Consider the following 25565-nt stretch of genomic DNA (forward strand, 5'->3'; position numbering starts at 1 on the left):
TTGTCCGTTGTATGGGTAGTAAAGATCTTCTCCCAATCCGTGGGCTTTCTATTGATCTTGCTAGCTACAGATAATGTGATGTCAGGAAAATGAACCCTTAGATATGTATTTTAAGGTTTTTTTCTTTCATGCATGTGTTTCTAACGCATTTATAAGATTATCTCTTTGTTGCTTTGTATGTCCCTCCCCCACAGTATAACCCCCACTTTCACTATATTTGATGTCAGTAAAACTTGTGGAGGAGATGGGGAAAAACCAGTTGTTTAAGGATACAGGTGGACCTGTTGCAACAATGAGAAGTACAAGTTGTCATGTCCAAAACGAGCTTTACAACGTCGGTGGGGGGGGGGGGGGGGAAGGAGGGGGGGAAGGGGGGGAAGGAGAAGGATTAGGATGGGGGAGAGGGGGGAGGCTGGGAAGGGAGGTGAAGGGTAAACAAAGGAGGAGGCTGCAATGCTTGGTAAGAAATGTACGCATTGTCCTGCCCATGTAATTGTAACCCCTCTGTACAGTATGTTCACAAATAAAATAAAATTAAAACAAAAAAAAAAAAGAAAAAGGCCGGAAGTGGCGCTGTGGCTCAAATGTTAGAGCTCTAGCCTTGAGCTGAAGAGCTGAGGGACAGCGCCCAGGCCCAGATTTCAGGCCCCATGACCGGACCCAAAAAAAACCCAAAAACAAACAAACAAATGAAAAACTCAAGAATTTAATCTACAAATTATGACCTATGCCAAATACTTTCTTGCTATCTAAATTGTTTTATTTTCACAAGTTATTCTTTCCTCTCCTCTTAATACTCATCCACAATATAATTTATAGACATCAGAGAGTTATTGCATATGAACTCCATTCTAAATTTTAAGATATTAAATAAAAGAAAAAAATGAAGTTCTTACTAGTGAACTGAATTTATAATCCTAGCAAATCAGGGGCTAGCAAACCAGATCACTTGAGACAAGGAATTTGAGATGGGCCTGGACAACATCTAGAGCTCCACCTCAAATACAATAATTGGATTTAGTAGACTTCAGAGGAACAAATACATCCTTCTATTCCTGTAAGTATTTCAATCAAGATAACTTATAATTTTAAAATAATGCTAAGAAAGACAGAGTTCCAGAGCTGGAGGCACGCCTCAAATGGTAGAAAGCCAGGCATGCGTGAAAGGAGAACACAAGTTCCGGAGTTCAAAACCTTGTACTGGCACTCATGAAAAATTCAGAGTCACTATGTATGTTCTCAATATTGCTCACATCTCAGCTTTTACTCTAGTGAGTAACAGAAGAACCTCCCATTTTGACCAGAAATAGAGAAAGTCAAGTGACTTAAGTTTTAATTTTGTAGGAGAGTCTGCTCTCCCCTTCTCCCTTGCCCCTCACTCTCCCTTCTTTTTCCTTTCCTTTTGTTACTGGGGACTGAACCCAGGGCCTCATGCTGGTTAGAGAAATATTCTACCACCTAGGCAGGGAATTCAGGAACTCATGATTCTCCTCACTCAAACTACAGAATATCAGGGATTATAGGCATGGACCACTAGTCTCAGCTTTTTCTAATATAACTTTTAAGTTTTATAATACTTTGACCAGTTCTCCCTCTCTGAATTCTTCAGCTTCAAAGAGACAAACCTGGGAATTGCTAAAAAATATAAAAATTAAAGCTTTATTTGAGCTTTAAAAAAATATTGTGCTTATAAAATTGACAGTCCTTTTACTTTTTTTTTTTTTTTAATTGGTTGTGGGGCTTGAACTCTGGGCCTGGGTGCTACCTCAGCTCTTCAGCTCAAGGCGAAGAGCTCTACCACATGAGCCACAGCACCACTTCCGGTTTTTCTGAGTGATTTATTGGAGATAAGAGTCTCACAGACTTTCTTGCCCGGGCTGGCTTTGAACTATGATCTTCAGATCTCAGCCTACTGAGTAGCTAGGATTACAAGCAGGGGCCACCAGCACCCAGCCTCCTTTTACTTTTTAATGCTTCCCCAAATGAAGTTTGAGTAATAAACAACATAAAACATAGTTACAAAGCTTTTAGTTTATTTTGGAAGAAATATATCACATGTTAAAACATCACATTAAAATGGTAAGAGTAAGGCAAATGTGACATGACTGTTTTTCCCAGTGTATTTGTCATCCCTCAGCTTTGCCTAGACTTTTCATAAATAGTAGATACTACTTTTTTCAGTCCTGAGGTTTTACTTAAGAATTTCTTTCAGTATCCCTCAGGCTCTCATCTAGATCTACTCAAAATTGCTCCTCTGTTTCCTTTCAACCAAGTGTAGAACTACTCAGAGCGTAGTTCAGATAGGGCAGCATGAGCTACTGATGCCTTTGTTCATAGAATGGTGATTGGTTATTTAATCTAGTTTAAAGAATGCTGGGGATGGAATTAGTGTAAATCCCAGCTAAATAAGGGTTAATTATGTAGCTACCTTTTTCAGGACCTCCAGGTCATTCAAAAGAGGTTGGTTTCTTATTACAAACTACTTGCCAAGGTAATTATGAGAGAAAAACCTCTGCTATTTCAAAAGAGAATAATAAGTTGGCAATTCTTTTAATAACTTGAAGTAAAAAATTTTCCTCGTTTTTATTTTAGGATTATATTGTCAAAATAATAGAAAACTTTTATTCATTCTCCTATTAGTTTTTGATTAAGTTGTTAGTTAAAAGTATAAATAATTTGGATTCCAAATTTATACTTGGTAGCATAACTAGAAATGTTTTCAGTACATGCATGTATTATGCATTTTATATGTAAGTTATATTACAAACATTTCAAATTTGGTACATATGTAAACAAAAAGGAAAGAAATAATGATAGGAGGAGACAAAGAGAAAGACAACTTTCATCAATCTTCCACAAAAATCTTAAGAATGTTTCTTTTTAAAATTGGGACTGAATTTTTTCCGTTATTTCCCCTCTTTTGTGGGGAATCACTGGTTTTAAAAGTAAAATATATATGAGCCACAAGGTGGCACTATAATTCCACACTGATTCTGACAGTCCAGAAGTTCCTTAGACTAGGCTAGTTTTTTCAAAACTGTGCTCTTTTTTACAAATGTATCTTGTTTATAATTGAAAAACCAAGGTAAACAGGATTTACAAACTATAGTCTATATTCAAATTTTATAAAATGCAGGGCCATATGTTCCTGTATGTTACCATAAAAGTTCATAGTTTTAAAGTATAATAACTAACCATGGGAATCCTAAAAACTTTTTTAAAGTTCTACTTGTAATTATAATTTAAGGTTTTATATTTTCACAATCAAATGTCAAACCATACATTACAATATAGACAGATGATATGAAAAACATCAAATAACAGGTGAAACATACAGGAAAAGAAAAATATTCCAGCTTTCCAATAATGGGGTCAATTAAATTGTTATTACAGTTTTATTTACAAGTCAGAAAAATATGTTTTAAAAATTAATTTCATTTTTTCTTGATTTAAGGCGTTTCCTCTCATATATACATATTTATACATATTTGTACATATACAAGACAGATGCATATATATCCAACTTCTCATCATTAGAAAAGAAAACCCACCTCACCACGTGAGAAACCCACCTCACCTCTAGCACTGGATGGCCACCACCAATGTGTGTGTGCTGTGGGTATTAAGCAGGAAAACACTCAGCATGTTCTCAGTGAACCTTATAGACCTGCTTTAATACAAAAGGAGAATCATACCCACACTTTCCCAGCATTAACTGAAAAGGTACTGCTTTGTGACTAAGCATGAAACAGCTATATTGTTGTTTTCTTTAATTTTCAATGAGCTTTTTAAACTTCTCAGTACAACTTACTCATCAGCACAGATGGCAAGACTGTATGTCGGAGAAGCCTCCAGGGAACAATATGTAAGTCCTAGTTGGCATGCTTCCAACAGGATGTAAACCACGGTCTTCAAGCCTGTACTTTAAAACACACTACTTAGCACACTGCCAACAAATGTCAACACAAAAAAACAGTGCTGTAATGACTTCACTCTGTTAAAGCAAAGAACACAGATTTTTTCCTAAGTGAAAAGGAGTGAACCAATATTATCATAGCTCAAAAATATTCAAAGTATTTATTCACGAAAGAATGAAAAACTCAGATACCAAATAAAATCCAAATTCCTAATAAACACTGCAGTGTATTAAAATTATAGAGAACTCTTAAAATATACAACACATACAGTAGCGAAAATTCTAGAAAAGTTTGTGCAGAAGGAAGTTCTACAATTAGCGACTGGAGATCTTGAGTAACTCTGCAGTTTCTTCAAACCTGAAATAGAATAGAAAAGTGATAGATAAACAATTCACAATCAGTGAGACTTAAGTTATTGAAACTAAGCTTTTGAGTCTAAAATAAATGTGAATATTTTTGTTTTCATTTACTATTAATAATAAACATACTATGGCTAGATAAATGGAAAAATAAAGTCGATTCTTGAAGCTTAAATTACTCTAGAATTTTTCAAATTTCAAGACTATTCTAGTTTTGTAAGGTATTAGGCTGTATAATATTTTTTAATTTCACTTTAGATTTTCTTTAAACTGTTCTTTTGTAAACTAAATGTTATTTGCACTATATAAAACATATCATTAGTGTAACTTTATCAATAACTTAATAAAAAGACTAGTAGTACTTTAAATACTACTGATCTACATATACTTAATATTTTAACACATCATATATAAACAGATAACTCTGGATTAACTGCCAATCAAAAATATCCCTGCAATCCTTAATCCAGTTAATTTTATTAACAATGTTTTTACAAAGCTTGTTGAAATCAAAACAAGTGACTCAACTCACAAACACATAACTGTGGGTGGATTTATTATTCACTGGAGTCTGGAAGGAAATTCCACACCCAACGACAGACTTTTGAGGTTTGCAAGACATATGCACATTCTATGTATATATAACCCAATACAATTCCCTATAGAGAAACAAATTTCTGTGGCCCCTTTCTGTTACTTACATTTTTTTCATCCTTTCCATTTTCTGGATTGTTGTTTCCTTTAATTTAAAAAGCAACAAATTTAGGCAATTTCTCAGAGTGAACCATCCTCACCAATGGACCATGAACATATAAAACACAGTCTGAAACATTGCATTAATGCTTGTTTACTCAACACAAACAAGTATTGAGAGCTTAAGAGGTCCATTTATCTTGCCAATAGTATATACAATTAAATCCAATGTTCACTTTTCCTGGTGACCTTAGAAAGGAAATCTAAGCAATGGTCTGTCTTTCTTACCTCTGAAAGATCCTTCAAACCACAGTAACGAATTGCGGAGGCTCTGGAAGTTGATGATACTGAACTGTAACCAGAGGAATGAGGGACATTCGCAGTCCCCTCTACATTGCTTTTCCTATCTGGGAAGAAATTAAATTTTAGGTTACCTATTCCTTTTACGTCATGTACCTATAAATGTATTTCTAGATGGAAGGAAATCAAATATTTTAATATTAACAAGGCTACTAGTACAGATCAAATATAGTTTTAGAAACTGTTCTTTAAGAAAACAACCTACTTTCAAAGATCTAGATATTACAAATTGGCTAATGTAAATTGCAAAATGCACCTGGCTCCCTGGCATATGCCTGCAATCCCAGCACTTGAAACACTGAGACAGGAAGACTGTGAATCTGAGGCAAGCCTAGGTACTACAGTATGTCTCAAAAATAAAACACTGGAAAAGACAATATGATCTTTAGTTTGATAACAAGAGTTTTAAACAAAAAGTTAATTTATTTTGAAACATAAGCTACAGACTTATGTAGACTCATGTAGACTTCTTTCTTTAAATGGGTGACATCTATTAACAAGTGAACATTGATGAATTGGGTATGATATTTTGACTCAAAACTACTACAAATTTTGTCACTATTGTTCTGTGGCTGAAAATAAATACCTCTTAAAAACTAGGAGATTTGGTCAAAGAAAGGCTGGACAAATGGGATTGTATAAGGTTGCAGAGCTTCTGCAGGGCAAATGACATAGCTAGCAAGATCAATAGAAAGCCCACGGACTGGGAGAAGATCTTTACTAGCCATACAACGGACAGGGGTCTCATATCCAAAATATACTTGGAACTCAAAAAATTAAACCACCCAACAACAAATCCTCAAAGAAACAACTGCCCAATAAGTAAGTGGGCGAAAGACTTAAAGAGAAGCTTCTCTGAAGAAGAAAGAAGGATGGCCAATAGACACATGAAGAAATGTTCAACATCCCTAGCCATAAAAGAAATGCAAATCAAAACAACATTGAGATATCACCTCACTCCAGTTAGAACAGCAAAAATCAAGAACTCTAACAACAACAGATGCTGGAGGGGATGTGGACAGAAAGGAACCTTACTTCATTGTTGGTGGGAATGTAAACTTGTTCAACCACTTTGGAAAGCAGTATGGAGGTTCCTCAAAAGACTCCACATAGAGCTCCCCAACGACCCAGCAATCCCACTTTTGGGCATTTACCCAAATGATCACAAACAAGGCCACACTAAAGCTACCAGCACAACTATGTTTATTGCAGCATTATTTACCATAGCTAAGACATGGAACCAACCCAGATGCCCCTCAGTAGATGAATGGATCAAGAAGATGTGGTATATATACACAATGGAATTCTATGCCTCCATCAGAAAGAATGACATTGCCCCATTTGTTAGGAAATGGAAAGGCTTGGAAAAAATTATATTAAGTGAAGTAAGCCAGGCCCAAAGAAACATAGGTCCCATGGTTTCCCTTATTTGCAATATCTAGTATAGGTATGAGTCAAGCGGAAAAAGTCAGATAATGTGATGTTAGGAAAAAAAACCTCAAATATGTATTTTAATGTTTTTGTTTCTTTCATGCATGTGTTTCTAATGCATTTATAAGATTATTTCTTTGTTGCTTTGTATGTCCCTCCCCCACAGTGTAACCCCCGCTTTCACTATATTTGATGTCAGTAGAACATGTGGAGGAGATGGGGACAAACAAGTCGTTTAAGGATTCAGGTGGACCTGTTGCAACAATGAGAAGTACAAAATGTCATGTCAAAACCAGCTTTACAATGTCGGTGGGGGGGAGGGAGGGGGGGTATGATTGGGTGGGGGGGGAGGGGGGAGGCTGGGAAGGGAGGTGAAGGGTAAACAAAGGAGGAGGCTGCAATGCTTGATAAGAAATGTATGCATTATCCTGCCCATGTAATTGTAACCCCTCTGTACAGTATGTTCTCAAATAAAATAAAATAAAATTAAAAAAAAATAAAATAAAAAAAAAAAAAAAAAACAAAAAAAAACTAGGAGATTTGGCTAACAAGGAGCTGGAATACAGTAGAAATATTTTCATAGTTTGCAGGTATGAAAACTGTTTTGGGAAGCAAGAAAGGGAGAATGATAGAAAGGATGAAACTGACTGGTATATTTTGTAAATGCATGTGGAAATATAATAATAAAATATCCTGTCCCAAGCTAATTTTTTTAAAAAGAGAAAGAAGTGGAGAAAAATGAAAAAGAATCAGAAAATACTCTATTGTGAGTTGACATATATGAAAAAAAATTCAAGATCCACAGGTTTCTTTCTCTAAAGAACTAAAAAGTTTAACATTTCAGATCTGCCGATGTTAAAGTTTTCCAAGCACTCAATCACAAAGTATCACAGATAAAACCCATTCCTAGCCAGGTGCCAGTGGCTCACACCTGTAACCCTAGCTACTCAGAAGGCTGAGTAGCTACAGAAGCAGAAATTCTTATCTCCAATTAAGCACCAAAAAAGCCAAAAGTAGGGCTTTGGATCAAGTGGTAGAACACTGAGGACTTTGCCCGGGTTCCTAAGTTCAAAGCCCAGGATGAGCATACACACACACAAAAAGATCACATTCCATCAAATAAATCCCTTGTATCAAGCATACGTTTAAATTTAGCAGCAAAAACAATGCCCCAAGTTAAAAGCAGGAAGTAATCAGAAAAAGCAGATATCCTTCCTTCCCCCAGCCAACAAATCTCCTTTTTAAGGGCAAGTTACAAGGTTAGGAATTAGGAGCAGCTATCTAAATCTACCTTCTCTTTGAAAAGGTAAAAATCTACCAAAAGGCAGTATTGAAGATCACTTCAGTTTGGGTAAACTTCACCTACTTTACACATCCTGAAAGGATTAGAAGTCACTACACTGAAATCTAGTTGCTCAGCTCCACAATTTGTAAAAGCTAAAGATGAGAGACACCATTTTGAGTCCTTAACTCCCATTTCACCACTTAATAACTATGTTACTGTTGACATAGTGACTGATTTCCATTCTATCTTGGTTTCCTCATCTTTAGAATAAGGATAATGACAAGACTTAGTCTGTATGGTTGCTTGAAGAACTAAATGAGTTAATGCAGTAGTCAGAATAAATAATGCCAGCACATGGATCTATAACATACTGTTGTTACTATTTACATGCAATAGGTGGTGGCTGTTAAATACTTATTTATTAACTTCATGATGAATTCTATTATATTCCTCTTCTACAAATAGTAATCACAGGCACAAATAAAAAAAATGCAGACCTTTACATTAAAAAAAATACAAAAATCAAAAGAATCAAAACTGTTGCTGGGAAACAGATTCTTGCTACATTAGTCACACTGAAAACAACACTGTGACATTCAGTGACGTAGAAAAGACATTTCTCTATTCTCCACTCACTTTGTCAGCATCAGTCAGGGGGGGTTACATGCAAGACATTGACAACAATTCCTCACCTTATACATAAGACACACACACGATTACTACTACTTAAACTTAGATTAAAATGTTACTCTACAACACTGCATTATTCTACAATAATTAAAGAATACAATATCTTTAACAGCTTGAGAATTTAGTCATCTATTATGTACTAAGATATACAAGTTTGGCTTTAGTAGCTTTTACGTTCATTATCTTGTGGTTGTTGAAGCATTTTCATTAAAAAATAAGGCTCAAAGATGCTAAAATCGCCCAATACTCATAAAAAGCACCTTTCTGAAAGCCCTGTGTCATGACACCAGTGCTAACAGTGTTTAAGAACTTACCAAAGGTACTAGCAAGAGGGGTAGACGAATGAAAAAGGGGAGGAGGAACTCAGTTGAGAATTCATTGTATATACAACAAAGCTAAGAAAAGGAAAAGGGAAAGGGCAGGTAGAAGGGGAGAGAATGTTGAAGGAGGTGATAATGATCAAGCTGCATTGTATTCATCAACTGCTTTGTGAAATGTACAACTACTTAAAGGTAACTTTTTGTTGTTGTTAAAAAAGAACTTACCAAAGGGCAGAACTTCTGCATCACTACTAGAAGTGTACTCTTCACTTGCATTGGAGTCCACAAACTCATTCTGGAAAGCACGAGAAATGTTTAGAAGAAAATGAAAAGAAAAAATGTCTCACTTTGTACAACTAAGTATAAAATATAAAGATGGCACAAAAATGAGATGGAGGGGGTGCTGGGAAGGTGGCTCAGTGGTAGAGTGCTTGCCTCACATGCATGAGGCTCTGGGTTCGATTCCTCAGCACCACATAAGCAGAAAAAGCCGGAAGTGGCGCTGTGGCTTAAGTGTAGAGTGCTAGCCTTGAGCTGAAGAGCTGAGGGACAGCGCCCAGACCGAGTTCAGGCCCCACGACTTACAAAAAAAAAAAAAAATGAGGTGGAGGTAAGAGGATCATGGTAAAAGAGTGAGTCCATCTAGGAAAACAGGAAACCCAAAAATGGTGAGGAGTGTAGTTAAAGTTGTTAAGCCTTGCCCAACAAACATGAGGCTCTGAGTTCAAACTTTACTGCTGCAAAAAACAAAGTTCCTCTTTTAGCCAGGTGCCAGTGGCTCACGCCCGTAATCTCAGCTACTCAGGAGGCAGAGATCTAAGGATCACATTTCAAAGAGTCTGTGAGACTCTTATCTCCAAATAACCACCAGAAAACCAGAAGAAGCACTGTGGCTCAAGTAGTAGAGTGCTCACCTTGAGCTGAAGAGCTCAGGGACAGTGCCCAGGCCCAGAGTTCAAGTCCCACCACCACAACAACAAAAAATTCCTCTTTTACAACTTTCCCTACAAACCGAAGAGGCCATTTTTACTATTAAAAGATAGAGGTTTTCGTAAACAACACAGTAATATTAACTCAATTTACAATTTTTTTTTTTTTGGTCGGTAATAAAAGTTGAACTCTGGGCTTGGCGCTGTCCCTGAGCTCTTCAGCTCAAGGTGAGCTCTCTACTGCTTGAGCCACAGTGCCACTTCCAAGTTTTCTATTGGTTTATTTGAGACAAGAGTCTCAGACTTTCATGCCTGGGCTGGCTTTGAACTGAGATCCTCAGATATCATCCTCCGGGGTAGATAGGATTACACGCATGAGCCATCGATGCCCAGCTCAATTTATAGATTTTTAATATTATTTTATGTGATAAGTCAGTCCTGGGGCTTGAACTCAGGGCCTGAACATTGTCCCTGAGCTTTTTTGCTCAAGGCTAGTGCTCTACCACTTTGAGCTGTAGCTATTGGAATTGTTTTAAAAGCAGGGAATGAGATAGGGAGAGGAAGAGAGATGAGGCTGATTGAGATACATAGTTTACTTATGTGTAAATGTCACACTGAACTCTCTCTTGTACAACTAATATATGCTAACTTAAAAAGATTATAGCTGAAATACATGTGAAGAAAAGAAATACCTATTAAGAAAGTATTTATTATTTGTTATATTCACTGTACACTATGTGGAAAATAAAGTATGCAACTTGTGGACAGGGATAGGAGGGGAAACTGGTGGAAAGGGAAAGAAGGAATGACACTATCCAAAAAGAGTTAAACTTATTACCCACTTTATGAAATAGTAATCCTTTGTAAAAGACCTTAATAATAACAATAAAATATATACAATATAATGTACTGTTAGAGTTCATTCATATATATTACTATACATACTATCTAAATATTATATATTGATGTTACATTTATATATCCTCTTACATAATAATATATAACATATTAATACGTGCTTTTCACAAATCTGCTTTAAATTTTTAAAAATATAATTTCATTGCTATTCTTAAGGTATTGTACAGAGGGGTTACTATTTCGTAAGTCAGGTAATGAATACATTTCTTTTTGTTTTTATTTATTTTTTGCCAGTCCTGGGACTTGAACTCAGGGCCTAGGCACTGTCCCTGAGCGTCTCTATGCTCAAGGCTAGCACTCTATCACATAGCACCACTTCCAGCCTTTTCTATTTATTTGGTACTAAGGAATCAAACCTAGGGCTTCATGCATGCTAGGCAAGCACTCTACCACTAAGTCACATTCCCAGCCCATGTACATTTCTTTGCGGATAATGTTACCTTTTCATTCACTTTCCCTCTCCCATCCCTGCCCACAAGTTGCATAGTTTACTTTCCACATAGTGTATACTGAATACCATGACTGCATTTGTTCACCCTTCCTCCCTCCATTCTGTGTTCCTTTCTCTCCCCCTAAAAAAAAAAAAAAAAGCAAAAATCACACCACCACAAAACCCCACGTTTCCATCTCTTGGAACTTGCTTTGATAAACAGTATTTAAAATGATGAGAGAAGTTATGCCTTTGGGTTCCTCCCCTGAGAGTATTCTCCTTTTTTTTGGGTCCAGTCGTGGGGCCTGAACTCTGAGCCTGGGTGCTGTCCCTCAGCTCTTCAGCTCAAGGCTAGCGCTCTACCACTTGAGCCACAGCGCCATTTCCGGCTTTTTTCTTTTTGCGTATGTGGTGCTGAGGAATTGAACCCAGGGCCTCAGGCATGCAAGGCAAGCGCTCTACCACTGAGCCACCTTCCCAGCCCAAGAGAGTATTCTCCTTTAGTCTGTGTGTATATGAATGCCTGGAGTCCTGTATAAGTTATCATGTCCAGTTGTATTTTAGATGGGAGCTTTCACAGAGGACAGGAAACATGTGCTGTGTGGCTGGGTGTCCCTCTGAGCTTGGTTGACCTCACTAAAACATGATTTGTTCTAGGTCCATTCATTGTCCCTGCAAATGACCTAATATTGTTCTTTCTAATGGATAAATAAAATTCCATTGTGTATAGGTACCACATTTTTTTGATGCACTCATCCATTGTAGGGCATCTCAGCTGTTTCTGTAACTTGGCTATTGTGAAAATTACAGCAATGAACTCATTAGAGAAAGAATATACCTTCTTAGACAAGAGTATTTCTGTTTCCAGAAGAGTAACTCGACTAAGAAGATTAGTCCAAGTCTTCTCATCTACCATCACTTTTCCTTTAATTGCTCTTTCCAACATGTCCAACCTTTGTTCTATACACGGCAACTTTTGAAGCTTCTCATGGCACTGAGTAAGCATTGTCTCAAGTGCAGCAATCTCAGGAATAGATTTTATATCCTAAAATGATTAAAGACCATAATTAAATTTAAAGGCGTAATATGAACTGCTACTTCCTTACACTGATTAGTGTAAATCCCCATAGCACTGTGTTGTTTTCCACAGTTAGGAGTATGAGTGTTCATAGAGCTACCTGGAGCCAGCGTGCTTGAATATTTAAATCAGTTTGTCGTGTACATGAGCTTGATACCTCCATTTCCTTGGCTAAAAAGAAATTACAGAAATAACTACAGTTTCTATTTAATGATTCTTGTGAATACAAGAGAAGTATAACAAAATAGCTTCTTGAAACAACACCCAGCATAAAGCTAAGAAGAAATGACCAAGAAGACACAGTGTTGAGATTATTCGTATGCTGTATAATAGGAAATAACCCCAATGACTACCTGGTAGATTTTTGTTTTTGTGCTGTTACCTAGGCTTGAAATCAGAGCTTTTTGATCTTGCTTGGACTTTTCATCCTTAATCTCCCTCCAGCCATCTTCTTTTTGTTGGTGAACTGGAAATAAAAATCTCGTGGAGGAAGTGGCACTGTGGCTCAACTGGGAGAGCACTAGCCTTTCGCTGAAGAGCTGAAGGACAGTGTCCAGGCCCAGAGTTCAAGCCCCATGACAGACAAAAAAAAAAAAAAAGGAAAAAAAAAATCTCGTGGATCTGTCTGCCCATCTGGCTTTGAAATTTGATCCTCAGATCTCAGCCTCCGGAGTAGCTAGGATAACAGGTGTATGCTCCCTATGCCCCAAAAAACTCATTCTTTTTTTCTTTTTTTTTGGTTGTTTGTGGGTCCCAGAGTTCTTTTGCTCAAGGATAGTGTTCTACCACTTTGGGTCACAGCTCCACTACAGGTTTTAGAGTTAACTGGAGACAAAATTCTCACAGTGACTGCTCTGCCTAGGCTGGCTTCAAACTGTGATTCTCAGATCTCAGTCTCCTGAGAAGCTTCGATTACAGGTGTGAGCCACCTACACCAAGCACAACTAATTGATTCTTAAGTAATGATAATGTACAAACAGTATGACATGATTAATAATATAAAAGGCTAGAAGTATTCCAAAGCATCAATTCTGAAATATTCGTAAATGTCAAAATAAGAAATAGAGGGATGTACTGAAAGAAAAAAAATAACACTGTAAATTCTTACCTGTTGCTGGGTCTTGACTTCACACACTTGTATTTCAGGAATTACTATTTCAGTAGTCTTTATGCAATCCGAATCAAGTTCTTCACTAACATCTGTTACTGAACTTCCTGCATCATCAGGAAGGTCAACATTATCTTCATTGTACAGGTGACGGATCACCACAGCTTTTTTCTGTATAGTCACAATATAGTTTTACTTCACAATTATTTTAAACACACACAGTAATTCTGCAAAAAGCATATCCTTTCTTCTTCAAACATTAAAAAAAGTTCGCTACTACATAATGAATCAATACACTATACACTTACTACAAAGGTTTATGTACAATGTGCTTCAGACTTTATAGTTAATTGGAGATAAGATTCTCACAGTGACTGCTCAGCCCAAAGGCTGAGGCAGGAGGATTACAAAGCCCAGGCTAGGCCTAGCTTTACAGACCCTGTTTCTAAATAAACAAACAAAATATTATAATATAATTTACAAATAATCAAATAGGATGCAGTACAACTTTCTTTCTGTTAAATTACAATATATTAGACTTTCAGCTAATGATTCCAATGTGTCTCAGTGAATTACCATAAACTTCCCTATTATTAATAAAAGGCTCTTTATATATTCCCATGTTTTAGGGAGGTCACATATATAAGTAAAAGTAAATATACATGATTATCTAATGTAACTTACCCAAATGACTACTACTTTACCTAGGAAATGGGGCAGAATTCAGAACTAGAAATATAATCTTGTTCAATTTTACATTTCTATGCTGTTCTTCTATCTTTAGGAATGTTACTCAAATAGTACATAGAATATGCTATTAAAAATTTTCACAATGCAGGATTTTGGATGAAATGTTTTACGAAATGCACTTGTCTACTGGATTCATTATTCTCTGCATGTTTTTCTTTCATACCTTTCCTGAAGTGATAAACCTGCTAGTGACATCAATTCCAACAGCTTCTGCAACTTTCTCATTGCTTGAAGAAGGTTCTGCCTTATCACAAACCATTGTCTTTCTTTGGCATGATGGGGTCTTAAAAAAATGTATTACATATAGCAAATTTTGTGAAAAGCATAATATGGATTTAAATTCCAATACCACTCACTCATTTCTAAAATAGAACTGACAAACAATTCAACTCTAATGAAACTACATTTCATTTAAAGAAAATCAGTAAGGCATGGTAGCATACATCTTGGCCGCAGCACTTGGAAAGCTAAGGCGATGAGTTTGAAGCCAGATGGGGTTACACAGTAAACTCAGGGTCACACTCTAGGCTATCTATTAAGACTCTGTGTCAAAAACAAACAAATAAACAACAACAAAAACACAAAAAAGCTTGCACTGGTAGCTCACACCTATAATCCTAGCTATGCAGGAAGCGGAGATCTAAGGATCATAGTTTGAAGCTAGCTAGCCACGGCAGAAAAGTCTATTAAGACTCTTTTCTCTAATAAACTACTCATAAAAGGCCACAGTGGCACTATGGTTCGAGTCGTAGAGCACTAGCTTTGAGCTAAAGAAGCTCAGGACAAACAACACCACCAAAAAACTCCACAAAAAATACTAACCCAATATCCCACACAAAAACATCTAAGAAGAAAAATTCATCTATAAATTGTTAATTTGGGACTATCAATACTAAGTCACAGATGTGTAAAAGAAACCAGTTTTTAAAGCAAACATGAGACTTTATAAGGTTATTCAAATTTGTGAATAGCACATTAAATTATATGTGTAATAATTTGTAATCTAAGATTTGATTTCATATACTAAAATACTGGACCACCTGGTGTTTGTACAAAAACCTGTTTATAAAATCACCTTATCAAGACCAGACAATTCCTTGTGTTTTTTCATCACACAATTCAAAATATCACAAGTAATTTGAATTTTCCATTCTGCAAACCCACATTGTATGAATTGCTTTTTTGTCAAAATTGGTTTATAATCAAACTGATCACGAAGAAGCTGTAAAGAGAAAAAGTATAGTTAGGAGCACTTCTTTAATTCAAAATGATAAATTGCCACCCGGACAGTACAGTAATTGCTACCTTTGAGAGGACAAGAATGGTCAAGCCATTAACTAAAGGTTCTAAAAACATTTATAGAGCTGGTTTAAGTCATACCAGTAGAAAATGTATGCAGATAGAAAATAGGTAGAGATATACCAGAGAGATGAAAACTCCTTATTCATTAGAATAACATACCAGATATCAAAAAAGTCATAGTTCTATTTGTTTATAATTCTACCACTACATAATCTTTACACAAGTCAGAAGGCCTTCTGATCTCAATTTTCATTTTTTGGTCATGGGGCTTGATCAATTTTTCATTTCTAAATAGACTACAATGGTACAGAGTAGATCCCTAGAATTTCTTATAATGTCACTTAGCCTTCTGGATAAGCTTTCTGGATCTCAGGCTAAAAAGAAAAAACAGAAATATAACAGACACTACATATTAAATATTTAAGATTAGATTCAATAGAAGTGTAGATTCTAGTGTCAATATAAAACCTGACCTCATATCTCAAAGAATTATCTCAAAGTTTCAGTTCCTTCTTACAATGAAATTAACTCAGAATTGTATGAGTTACAGTTTTTTCCTGAATATGATTATATTTATAATTTCTACCCATTATAAAACTTTACTAAAATTTGATAGAAAGCAGGTTAATAACAGTCAGTGGCATATTGTAATTATTAAGGTAGCAAACTTCATAATGTAAATTTAGTCTATAGTCTATATGAAAGTATTTTATCAACTATTCATACTATATACACAATCATGCAACACATGACATTTTGGTCAATGAAAGACCACATATACAAAAGTTCTCTCACAAGTTACAATGAAACACTATACAGGTATACACTGCATTGTGTTACAATACTGCTTATAGTATTCAGCAGAGAAATATGTTACTCTGTTTGTAGCCTAAAACAATATGCTACACAGGTGCCAGATAATGCAGTAGGATATACCATCCAAATTTATGTGAGCACATTCTGATGTCTGCACAATGACGGAATTAACACAATTGTTAGAATGCATCTTCACTGATTTAACAGATGGGGATTGCACACTTCAGGAGTTACTACCAAAACCTTAATTTAAAACATTATTCAAGCTGGGCACCAGTAGCTACTCAGAAGGCTGAGATCTGAGGATCACAATTTGGAGCCAGCCAGGATAGGAAAATCTGTGAGACTCTTCTCTCCAACAAACTTCTCAGAAAAAGCCAAAAGTGGCAGTGTGGTTCAACTGGTAAGAATACTAATCTTGAATACAAAGAGGCTCAAGTATAGCACTCAAGCTACAGGAGTTCAAGCTCCAGGACCAGAAAAAAAAAATCATTTAGTAAAGTCAGGCTCTGCTGGCTGATACCTATAATCCTAGCTATTCAAAAAACTGAGATCTGAGGATCATGGTTCAAAGCCAGCCAGCACAGAAAATGAGACTCTTATCTCAATAAACTACTCAAAAAAGTACTCAGAAGTGGCAGTGTGGCTCAAGTGGGAAAGTACACTAGTCTTGAGAAAAAAAGCAGTGCAGGGACAAAGCACAGGCCCCTTCCTGAGTTCAAGCGCTAAGATTAGAAAAAAAGAAATCATTCAGTAACCTTTAAAACTCATATATTCATAATACCTTATAAACAGTGTCGGTAAAGCAAATGTCATTCTTTCCTACAAGATCCACATCAGATTCCACCAGAAGTTCTGTTAGGTACGGAGAGTATGAGGTTAGAGAATAGCTGATGATGGGCAAAGATGCTGCTGGGTCTCCTTTTATCAAACTATAAGGGAAAAAGACAAAATAATTCCGAAAGTTGGATAGTCAAGGAAGTATTAGAAATGTGAAAAATATAAACTTAACATTACAAGCATAGTAATTAGATAATGCATGATGCTCCAGATGCTGTCTCCTGATCTAAATCACTAGAGGCAAACTACTATGAAGTAATGCTGCTCATCTGCTCATGTACTCAGAAAATGACAGCTCATTAGTGCCAGCAGTATACTCAACTACAGATTTTCTAAAGCTCAGTGTTACTTGGCGTACTTCATTTGCTCCGATGTACCACTTCTCAAAGACTACTTATATTACTTCATTTGCTCTCTAGACAAACTTGCAAAGGTAAATTTTTATGAAATATGTTAGAGACCAGGAAAATAGGGTTGGAAAAAGCTTATATTGTGATTGGTTAAGTAGTTTTACTGCTCATATGAAATTTGTAACTTCTTAGCTTTTGCTAATTTCTCAAGCTTAGAAGTGTCCTACTCTTCTATCTGATTGTCACTCTTTATGAATCAGTTGCCTAATCTTGACTTCCATAAGGTTATCTTCAACTGTCTGTTCCACAGTGATGTCAGTCAGAATGACTTCATTGAAATCAGTATCTATGGGAGACAGACAGAACAGATGTTCTGTTTTCTAGTTAGCTACTCATGTCTTTGCTAATTCTCACACAGTACTTAGGTCCTGGGTACTACCCCTTTGCTGTTTTTGCTTGAGGCTGGCACTTGGGCCAAAGATCTACTTCTGGAATTTTGCTGGTTAATTAGAGATAAGAGAGTCTCATGGTCATTTTTGCCTGGGCTCATTTCAAATGATGATCTTGATCTCAGCCTCCTGAGTAGCAAAGATTACAAATGCGAGCGACTCATATCCAGCTGTGCTTTCTCAAATATTTTAAGCATTAAAAAAGTTTAACTAGTACTCAGACAAAAATCTTTATTTTTTCCTTAAGAGATTCCTATCGAATTATATGCTATCTCAAATTATTTGCAAAAAGAATACAAATAAGTTTTATATTACAGCTTACCCTACATAATCCACCTCTTTAGGATAATTTAGTGCACGAAGCACTTGTTCAAGGTTCCGTAAGCTTCTCTTTAAGTCACCTGTTGCCATGATGTAACATTAGATTCAGCTCCAACTCTTGAAATCTTCTAACTTTCCACCTAGGGAAAAAAATTCATTAAAAATTGCTTAAATATGTTTTGAAGCTTCTCAATCTTATTTTGTACAGATTCTTATAAGTACTTACATATTTATCTTATACTAGCTCTATCTCTGAACTTAGTATCTTTGTATTCATCAAGTACATTCTGCCTGTATCTATTATAAATTCCTGAACAAAAAATTAAGCTTGACTATTTTCATTTGTCCTTATAATGTATTTCATAGAACACTTACATCATATGACTTCCATAAATAACTATTTTTATGCTTTTAGAAAAGTATGCAATACAATTAGCAAAATAGTAGAGATAAGGAAATTAGTGCAGATTTAATCATTATTCCCAGAGCTCTGACATCACCTAATTGTCAATTTGTTGCTTTTTTATTAACAAGAAAAAAAATTTTGTTAAAAAAAAAATCAAGTTTAAGGTAGGTTCTGGTGGCTTATACCTATAATGCTAGCTAATCAGCAGGCAAGATATGAGGATCAAGGTTCAAAGCCAGCCCAGGTAGACAATTTAAACATAAAACTGAAGAACAGTAATAAATTATAACCTAAGTATATCCATAATAGAATCGATCAGTAAAATTAAATACATAAAAAATAACAATTTCAATACATATAAAAAGGCATTTGATAAAATCTGTTATTTACTAATAGTATTCTTAATTAAAGGAAATGGCCTATATTGTTACTTTGAAAAGGGTTAATATTTTTACTGTCACCATGAAACACATAAAAAGAGATATTATGCAGTTTATAGTACAGATTCCATCATTAAGAAACTTTTAATATTACTAGAGGAAGAATATAGTTTAAGTAGACAGTCCACATGTATGAAACTACAAACTAGAAGAGGAGGAAAAGAGACAGATAGGAGACTGAATAGTATACAATGTAAACACTCATGGAGATGTCACAGCTAATGCATGCTAAATTTAAAAGGGAGATAGACAGTCAAAGGGACAGAAAGAGAGAGACAGGGAAAGAGAAAAAGAGGTGGGAGAGAAAGGAGAGAGGGAGAGATGGACAGAGAGAGAGAGGAAGAGAGAGGAGGAGAAGGAGGGAGGGAGGGTGGGAGGGAAGAGACAAGGAGGGAAGTGGAAAGAGTGTTTTTATAGTGTTGCCTAGGTTCCTCAGAGTTGGCTATAAATCTGTCCAACTGATTTTAAAAATGAAGTTGTGAAGATCATTAAAATCACGTCTCCCATTCAGGTATCACTGGATCACTGGACTCGATATATTTTGTTGTTCTGAATGAAGCTGACTAATAATTACAACAGATAGCTTACACTAACCTTTTACACTAACTTAAAACTGAGTATCAGAAGTAGAGAAAAAGCCAAATGGTTCATGCCTGCAATCCTAGCTACATAACTGAAATCAGGAGGATCATACTAGAGGCAAACCCTAGCAGAAACGTTTGTGGAGTCCCCTTCTCAATGAAGAGGTGTAAGGTGACACTAGTTAGTCATCCCAGCTATGCAGGTAAGCCTAACTCATCCAGTCTGGGGAGAGGACAAGAGAGACCCTATTTCAAAATAACCAGTGGACTGCTCCCTCCTGCTCCCCCCCCCCCCCCCCCCCCCCCCCCCCCCCCCGCCCAAAAGAGATCAATAAAAATTAATTCAACTTTCTACAAAATAGGAAAGAAAAGCTTAACTAGGATTGAAAAGATTAGGAAAGTAGAGCTAGTGGCTCTTGTGGTCTTATTTGCAATCATTAAAAGGGTTGCAAATATTTCTTTTAATAGGTTAGCCATAATCCTAAAATAGTCTAGCCATAATCTGAAAAACTAAAGTTCATTAAGATTGATTTTTCTAGTGAGGGAAAATTACGTATCCCTCCAGGGAGGAGGAGAAATATTTGAAACCCCTGGAAAACACAAGCCAGGAAAACAAGCAGTACTTACTAAGCCTTCTATGTAGCATTCTGAACCAACTCGATGGATCTCAGTTCAGAAGATCCAACGGGAACCAATCAGTGTATCATATCCCAGCCCTAGACCACAAACCAATTCTGTACAGATGAGCCGCCACAGTTCTTCCCGTGACTTTATGATCAAAACGGGAAAGAGAGGAAGGACCAAGCACCGGTGGCTCAGGTACTGTGAGCCTGGCTACTTCGGGAGGCTGAAGTCTCAGGATCGCGGTTCAAAGACAGCCTGGGGCAGGAAAGTCATCCAGACACTGGAGACTGATTTCCAATCCACCACACACTCGGCTCTTTTTTCCTCCTCTCCTCTCCTCTCCTCTCTACCCCCCTTCCATCCCCCCCCCCCCCCACACACACACACAGAAGTGGAGCTGGGGCTTAAGTGGTACAGCACTGAAACACCAGTCCTGAGCCACAAAACTGAGGGTACCCCCCAAAAAACCCCAAACACTAAGAAGAAGGGGGGGGGGCGACCCCGATCGCGCAGCACCGGACGTGAAACGAACGAGTTACATGATAACCCCCTGCACACCTTTCTTTTAAAAGTTCAGGAGGAAAAAAATCCAAGAGCAAAAAGCGTTCGGATGAAAAAGACAAAGCCTCAGAACAACGCGAACCGCTCGGGCAGGCAGACGAAGCCCGCCTCGGGCTCCCGGCCCGCCGCCGGGACGGCACGCAGAGGGCCCGGCGGCCGTCCGCCCCTCCCTGGCGCCTCCCGAGGGCCGCGGCCGGGCTCGCTGGGAGAAAGCCGCTCGGGCTGCGGGCACTGCGCCGGCAGGGCCGCGGGAGGGAGGGAGTCCCCGGAGGCCGCGGCTGAGCGCCCCCGGCCAGCTGCTCCCAGACGCCGGGCGCCGGCCGCGCGGCTCTCGCGCCGACGGTTTGTACTGGGAACGGCGGGCGCCGGCCCGCCACGCACCGCGGCCGGCGCTGCCGAGCGGCGGGCGCTCAGGCCGCAGATTCCACACACCGCCCTGCCCGACCGCGGAGGGGAATCGGCCCGTCGGAGCGAGGCCTCATTCGCTGGTCCTCCGTCACGCCGCCAGAGAGAAGCCTGTGTGCCTTCAGTGGTCAGCCTCGCGGGGAATACACGGCAAACACCGTCAAGGCATCCGTGGCGAATCTGAGGAGCCGAGGACGGACCTGGTTCTTCTTCAGGGGCGGCTCCCTGCGTCACTTCCGGCAACATAGGAAACGTCAAAACCCCGGCGGTGGGCATCTCTGACTGGCGGGTGCTCCGAGTTCGAGGGGTCCGGGCGCTCTTGCGGGTGCTTCGGTGGCCGTCATCTTCACCGGCCTGAGCAAGTCAGACTGGGACCGGCTTCTCCATGGCCTGGGCACCGGTTCCGGGCTGAACAGTTTCGGTCTGGTGGAAGGCTCCCGCGCAGAGGCCGATTCGTCGCGGCGGCGGTGGAGATCGCAGGTCGCTCAGGTACGGCCGTCGGCTCGGATCATGTCTTCCCTTTCTCTTCTTTCTTTTTTTCTTTTTGCTTGCACTGTCTCTTTTTCTTTCTTTCTTTCTTTTTTTTTTCTTCTCGGAAATAAAGACAGCCTGGCGCCGGGCACTTGGCTGAGACTGACCGACCTGCAGGAATTGACGACCAATGACCGTGTAAAGCGTGTTGATTGACAGCCGAGGTGACTTATTAGAAGGAAGATTCGCTATCACGAGGCGGGAGGAGATGAGTTTCTAGGCCATTGAGGGATAGGTCAGCTGGGGGTGTCTCTAGGTAGTGACCTTGGGTCATTCCGAAAGAGTGGACCAACAACGAGGGTTACTTTGCTCGGGCCCACGTGTTGCTCTCGGGTAGTTAAGTGGCCGCCTAGACAGAAGTTGTTGTTGTTGTTTTCCTACTCTCGAGTAATGTGAGTGCGCACACGCGGCGGGTCCTGATGGTTACTGACTGCAGCAGGCAAATACCGATTGGAAAGTTTGCGAAGTTCTTCTTTTGCCTTGTTTCTCTGTCTTGTTTCTCCAGTCTCTCGTGTGATAGGTGCTTGTATTTTTTTTTCGGTGAAACTACATAAATCCCACTTCTCACTCATTTAATATGGTGTAGGCTTTAGTTTTATATTCTATATGTATCCGGTCAAACTTCTTTTATACGCGATTTATATATATATATATATATATATACATATATATATATATATATATGTATATATGTATATATATGTTTTACTTTTAAGGATGCTGTTTTTCCCCCAATGCATATATCATAGCCTTTATTGGCAAATGGAGCCAATTTATTGTTTCATCTTTCTTTCTCCTATTTATTTACTTATTTATTAGCTTTTGTTTTGTTTTGCCTAAGATAGGGTCTTGCTGTGTAGCCCAGGCTGACCCGGATCTTGATATTTACCTCAAGCTTTCCTCAAACTCTAGCTCTTCGCCATGCAGAGCCAGGAATGTAAGGATTAAAATCACCACATTCAGTCCTCTTCTCCCCTCACTTGTTTTTTTTAATATTTGGAGTTTACTAACTGTATTCCTGAAACCGAATCTCCTCCACACTAGTAAGATACTTCATTAGTGATCTATGGCTAATTAACAAATTACCCCCAAATTTCGCCCAGCTTAAACAAGAAACATCTCTGTTTTTGCAAGCCAGTGCTTGGGGTCCAGTTTAACAAACTGGTTTCTCATTCTTCTCACAAGATTTCAGTCAAGCTGTAGTTAGAGGTTGTGATCTAGTCTTAAGGTTACTGAGATGGTGCAGGATATGCTTCCTTGTGCAGGATTATCCCTCCTGTTGCTGGTAGACCTAGAGTCTCCACCACATGGGTCCCTTCTTGGTATCATTCAAATGAGGCAGCCAGCTTCCCAACACATGCAATACAAAAGAACATCCTAGACCTAAAGATTTTACAACCTATTCTCAGAAATAATATCCCATTACTACTGCCCATGATGTATTTGTAATGACTTTAAGTCCAACTCAAAGTAGACACGGCGAGGATTACACAGGGCGTGAATCTCAGGAGACAAAGATCTCTGGATGACGTTTTGGAACCACCTGCTGCACATTTCCTGGCTAATTACTTGAGTAATAAAAACTGAGAAGAATTGTGTCCAACAGAATTGCCTATAGCCAAAGAAAAATGCTAGATCGTAGAGGAATAAGCAAATGTATACTAGCTTTATCTCTGAGGAAGGGTTTTCCAATTATCTGAAGAGGCGAATTTCATTTTTTGTTTACCTTTCATATTTTTCTTGAAATGCTTTGCATATGAGAGGCCTGTGTATGCTTTATGGTCTGCATGAGCAGATGGGTCACAATTTGATATACTTTTTTTTATTGTGAAAATACTGTACAGAGAGGTTACAATTACATGGGCAAGATAATGAGTACATTAATTTGATATACTTTTATCCATTGTCCTTTCATATGTTTGATATTGATCAAGCTGGGGAGTGGTGGTTCATGCCTGTAATCTCAGCACTTCAGAGGCTGAAGTAGGAGTATTTCAAGAGAGCAAAGGGCAGGTTGGAGGGAGGAAGTTTTGAACTGAGGGCATCAAGCTTGCTTGGCTTGTTTGGCTGGCACTCTGACCACTTGAACCATGGCTCTAGCCTGGCTTTTTGCTTTCTTTTCATAAAATTATATTTTAATGTTATTATAAAAGTCTGATAAAGAGTACATTTTTGAACAATGTACTCTTTCCCTCACTGTCTCCCAGTTTTTCCCTTATGACCCCACCTACAAATTGTATAGTTTATTTTCAGGAGTCTACTGAGAACCACTGCTGAATTTGTTTACTCTTTGTACTAGCATTTCTGTGTCCCCTTCCCCTTTTACTCCCCAAAGACAGATAAATAAACAAATAAGACAACAGGAAAAGAAAAATAGCCACAAAGAAAAAACCCTCTTATTTCCATTTCCTGGAATTTAGGTAAATATTATTTTACATGATCAATGCACACAGGTATTGCACCTTTGTCTTCCTCTCCTAAGTCCGTGTGTGTGTGTGTGTGTGTGTGTGTGTGTGTGTGTGTGTGTGTGTGTGTGTGTGTGTGTGTGTGTGTGTGTGTGTATTGTGTAACCGTCCAGTGTTTCTATTTGTAGATTTATAGGCACATTCTAGTTACTACAAATGAGGGAAACTATGTAACTTACCTTTTGGGGGGTCTGGCTTACTTCACTTTATATAACTTCTTCCAAGTCTTTCCATTTCCTTACTAATGATACCGTGCCATTCTTTCTGATGGGTAAGTAGAATCTCATTGTGTATATATGTCACATTTTCTTGATCCCTTCTTGCACTCAGGGGCATCTGGGTTGATTCCATATCTTGGCTATGGTAAACAATACTGCAGTAAACATGGTCATGCAGATAGCTTTAGTGTGGCCTTGTTTGTGGTCTGTTGGATAAATATGCCCAGGAATAGAATTGCTGGCTTGGAAACAGAGCCCCATATATTTTCTGCCCATGCTGGTCTTGGAACTTTGATCCTCTGTATCTGAGCTTTTTGGAGTTGCAGAAATTTCAGGTGTGAACCAATGGCTTCCAACTAGACTGAGAGGTTTGGGATTTTTTAAGGAGAAAAGATACGAAAGAGCCAAGAGTAAGTACAGATATAATGAAAAGGCAGTGGTAGTCATTGTGTTGATGTGATCAAATTGGGATTTGTAAGGTGTTTTACAGACATACTTTGGATATTTCTTTTAAGCATTATTTGGAAGGTGCCATCTTCTTTTTGTATGGCCTGACTACTCATCACCAGCACAGCTTTTGTCAGTGGTCCATATAACCTTTCTAGAAAAATAAAGTACAGTCTTTGGGTTATGACACAGTTTTGGCTGTGACCCAATGTGACTGCCTGTGTTTCTTCCAGTTTATCTCTTATATCTCAGGTGCTTCCCATCCACCTGAATATGACAAGTCTCACCATGTAAATGTCCAGCCTTACTTCTTTCCTAGGTCCTTGGAAATCACTGTTCTATATTCTGTGTGTGGTTTTGACTATTTTGAGTACCTCACATAAGCAAGATCTCCCTTATTGTCTTTGTTTTTTTTAATGTAGTATTGACATCTTAACAATACTGTTTTCTAATCCGAAGTACAGTTTTTTCATTTATTTATTGTATTTTGTGTTTCAGCAGTACAGTTTTCATTGTAAAATTCTTTTGCATTCTTGATTAA

At 38.1% G+C, this 25565-nt stretch overlaps 2 protein-coding genes across 9 annotated transcripts in view; one reads left to right on the forward strand and one right to left on the reverse strand.

Annotated features, from left to right (window-relative positions):
- Nucleotides 1-2013: 2013 nt before the first annotated feature.
- On the reverse strand, nt 2014-21651 carry Cep44 (centrosomal protein 44). Of its 4 annotated transcripts, none has more exons than XM_042700034.1 (11): nt 21564-21651; nt 18348-18486; nt 17171-17318; nt 15344-15490; nt 14432-14551; nt 13519-13689; nt 12171-12377; nt 9281-9350; nt 5258-5376; nt 4978-5015; nt 2014-4274 (listed from the first exon to the last, which is right to left on the reverse strand). In XM_042700034.1, the coding sequence occupies exons 2-11, from the start codon at nt 18434-18436 to the stop codon at nt 4232-4234; spliced, it is 1152 nt and encodes a 383-aa protein (XP_042555968.1). In that variant the 5' UTR covers nt 18437-18486; nt 21564-21651; the 3' UTR covers nt 2014-4231. The 4 variants fall into 4 exon arrangements, with proteins under 4 accessions (XP_042555968.1, XP_042555965.1, XP_042555966.1 ...); XM_042700031.1 differs by lacking the exon at nt 21564-21651 and adding an exon at nt 20956-21041; XM_042700032.1 differs by lacking the exon at nt 21564-21651 and adding an exon at nt 20401-20703.
- A 118-nt stretch (nt 21652-21769) lies between these two features.
- Fbxo8 (F-box protein 8) overlaps nt 21770-25565 on the forward strand; it is a 40065-nt gene continuing 36269 nt past the window's right edge. For 2 of the 5 annotated variants that reach the window (XM_042700044.1, XM_042700053.1), the window contains exon 1: nt 23183-23467. The gene's annotated coding sequence lies outside the window, so the exon portion shown is untranslated. Of the gene's footprint in view, nt 21853-22206; nt 22228-23182; nt 23468-25565 lie in introns of those variants that run through there. The other 3 variants (XM_042700038.1, XM_042700049.1, XM_042700059.1) reach the window with 3 other exon arrangements.

The sequence above is a fragment of the Dipodomys spectabilis genome, unplaced genomic scaffold, assembly GCF_019054845.1.
Source record: "Dipodomys spectabilis isolate Male_0828 unplaced genomic scaffold, ASM1905484v1 ptg000009l, whole genome shotgun sequence".
NCBI classification, from domain to species: domain Eukaryota; kingdom Metazoa; phylum Chordata; class Mammalia; order Rodentia; family Heteromyidae; genus Dipodomys; species Dipodomys spectabilis.

Excerpts from the sequence above, each read along its gene's own strand:
- Cep44 (XM_042700034.1), bottom strand. The coding sequence starts at position 18,436 with ATGGCAACAGGTGACTTAAAGAGAAGCTTACGGAACCTTGAACAAGTG. Across the intron at positions 14,552-15,343 it reads AATTGTCTGGTCTTGATAAG|ACCCCATCATGCCAAAGAAA; the intron begins GTGATTTTATAA and ends CATTTTTTTAAG. Across the intron at positions 4,275-4,977 it reads ATGGAAAGGATGAAAAAAAT|GTTTGAAGAAACTGCAGAGT; the intron begins GTAAGTAACAGA and ends ATTCTATTTCAG.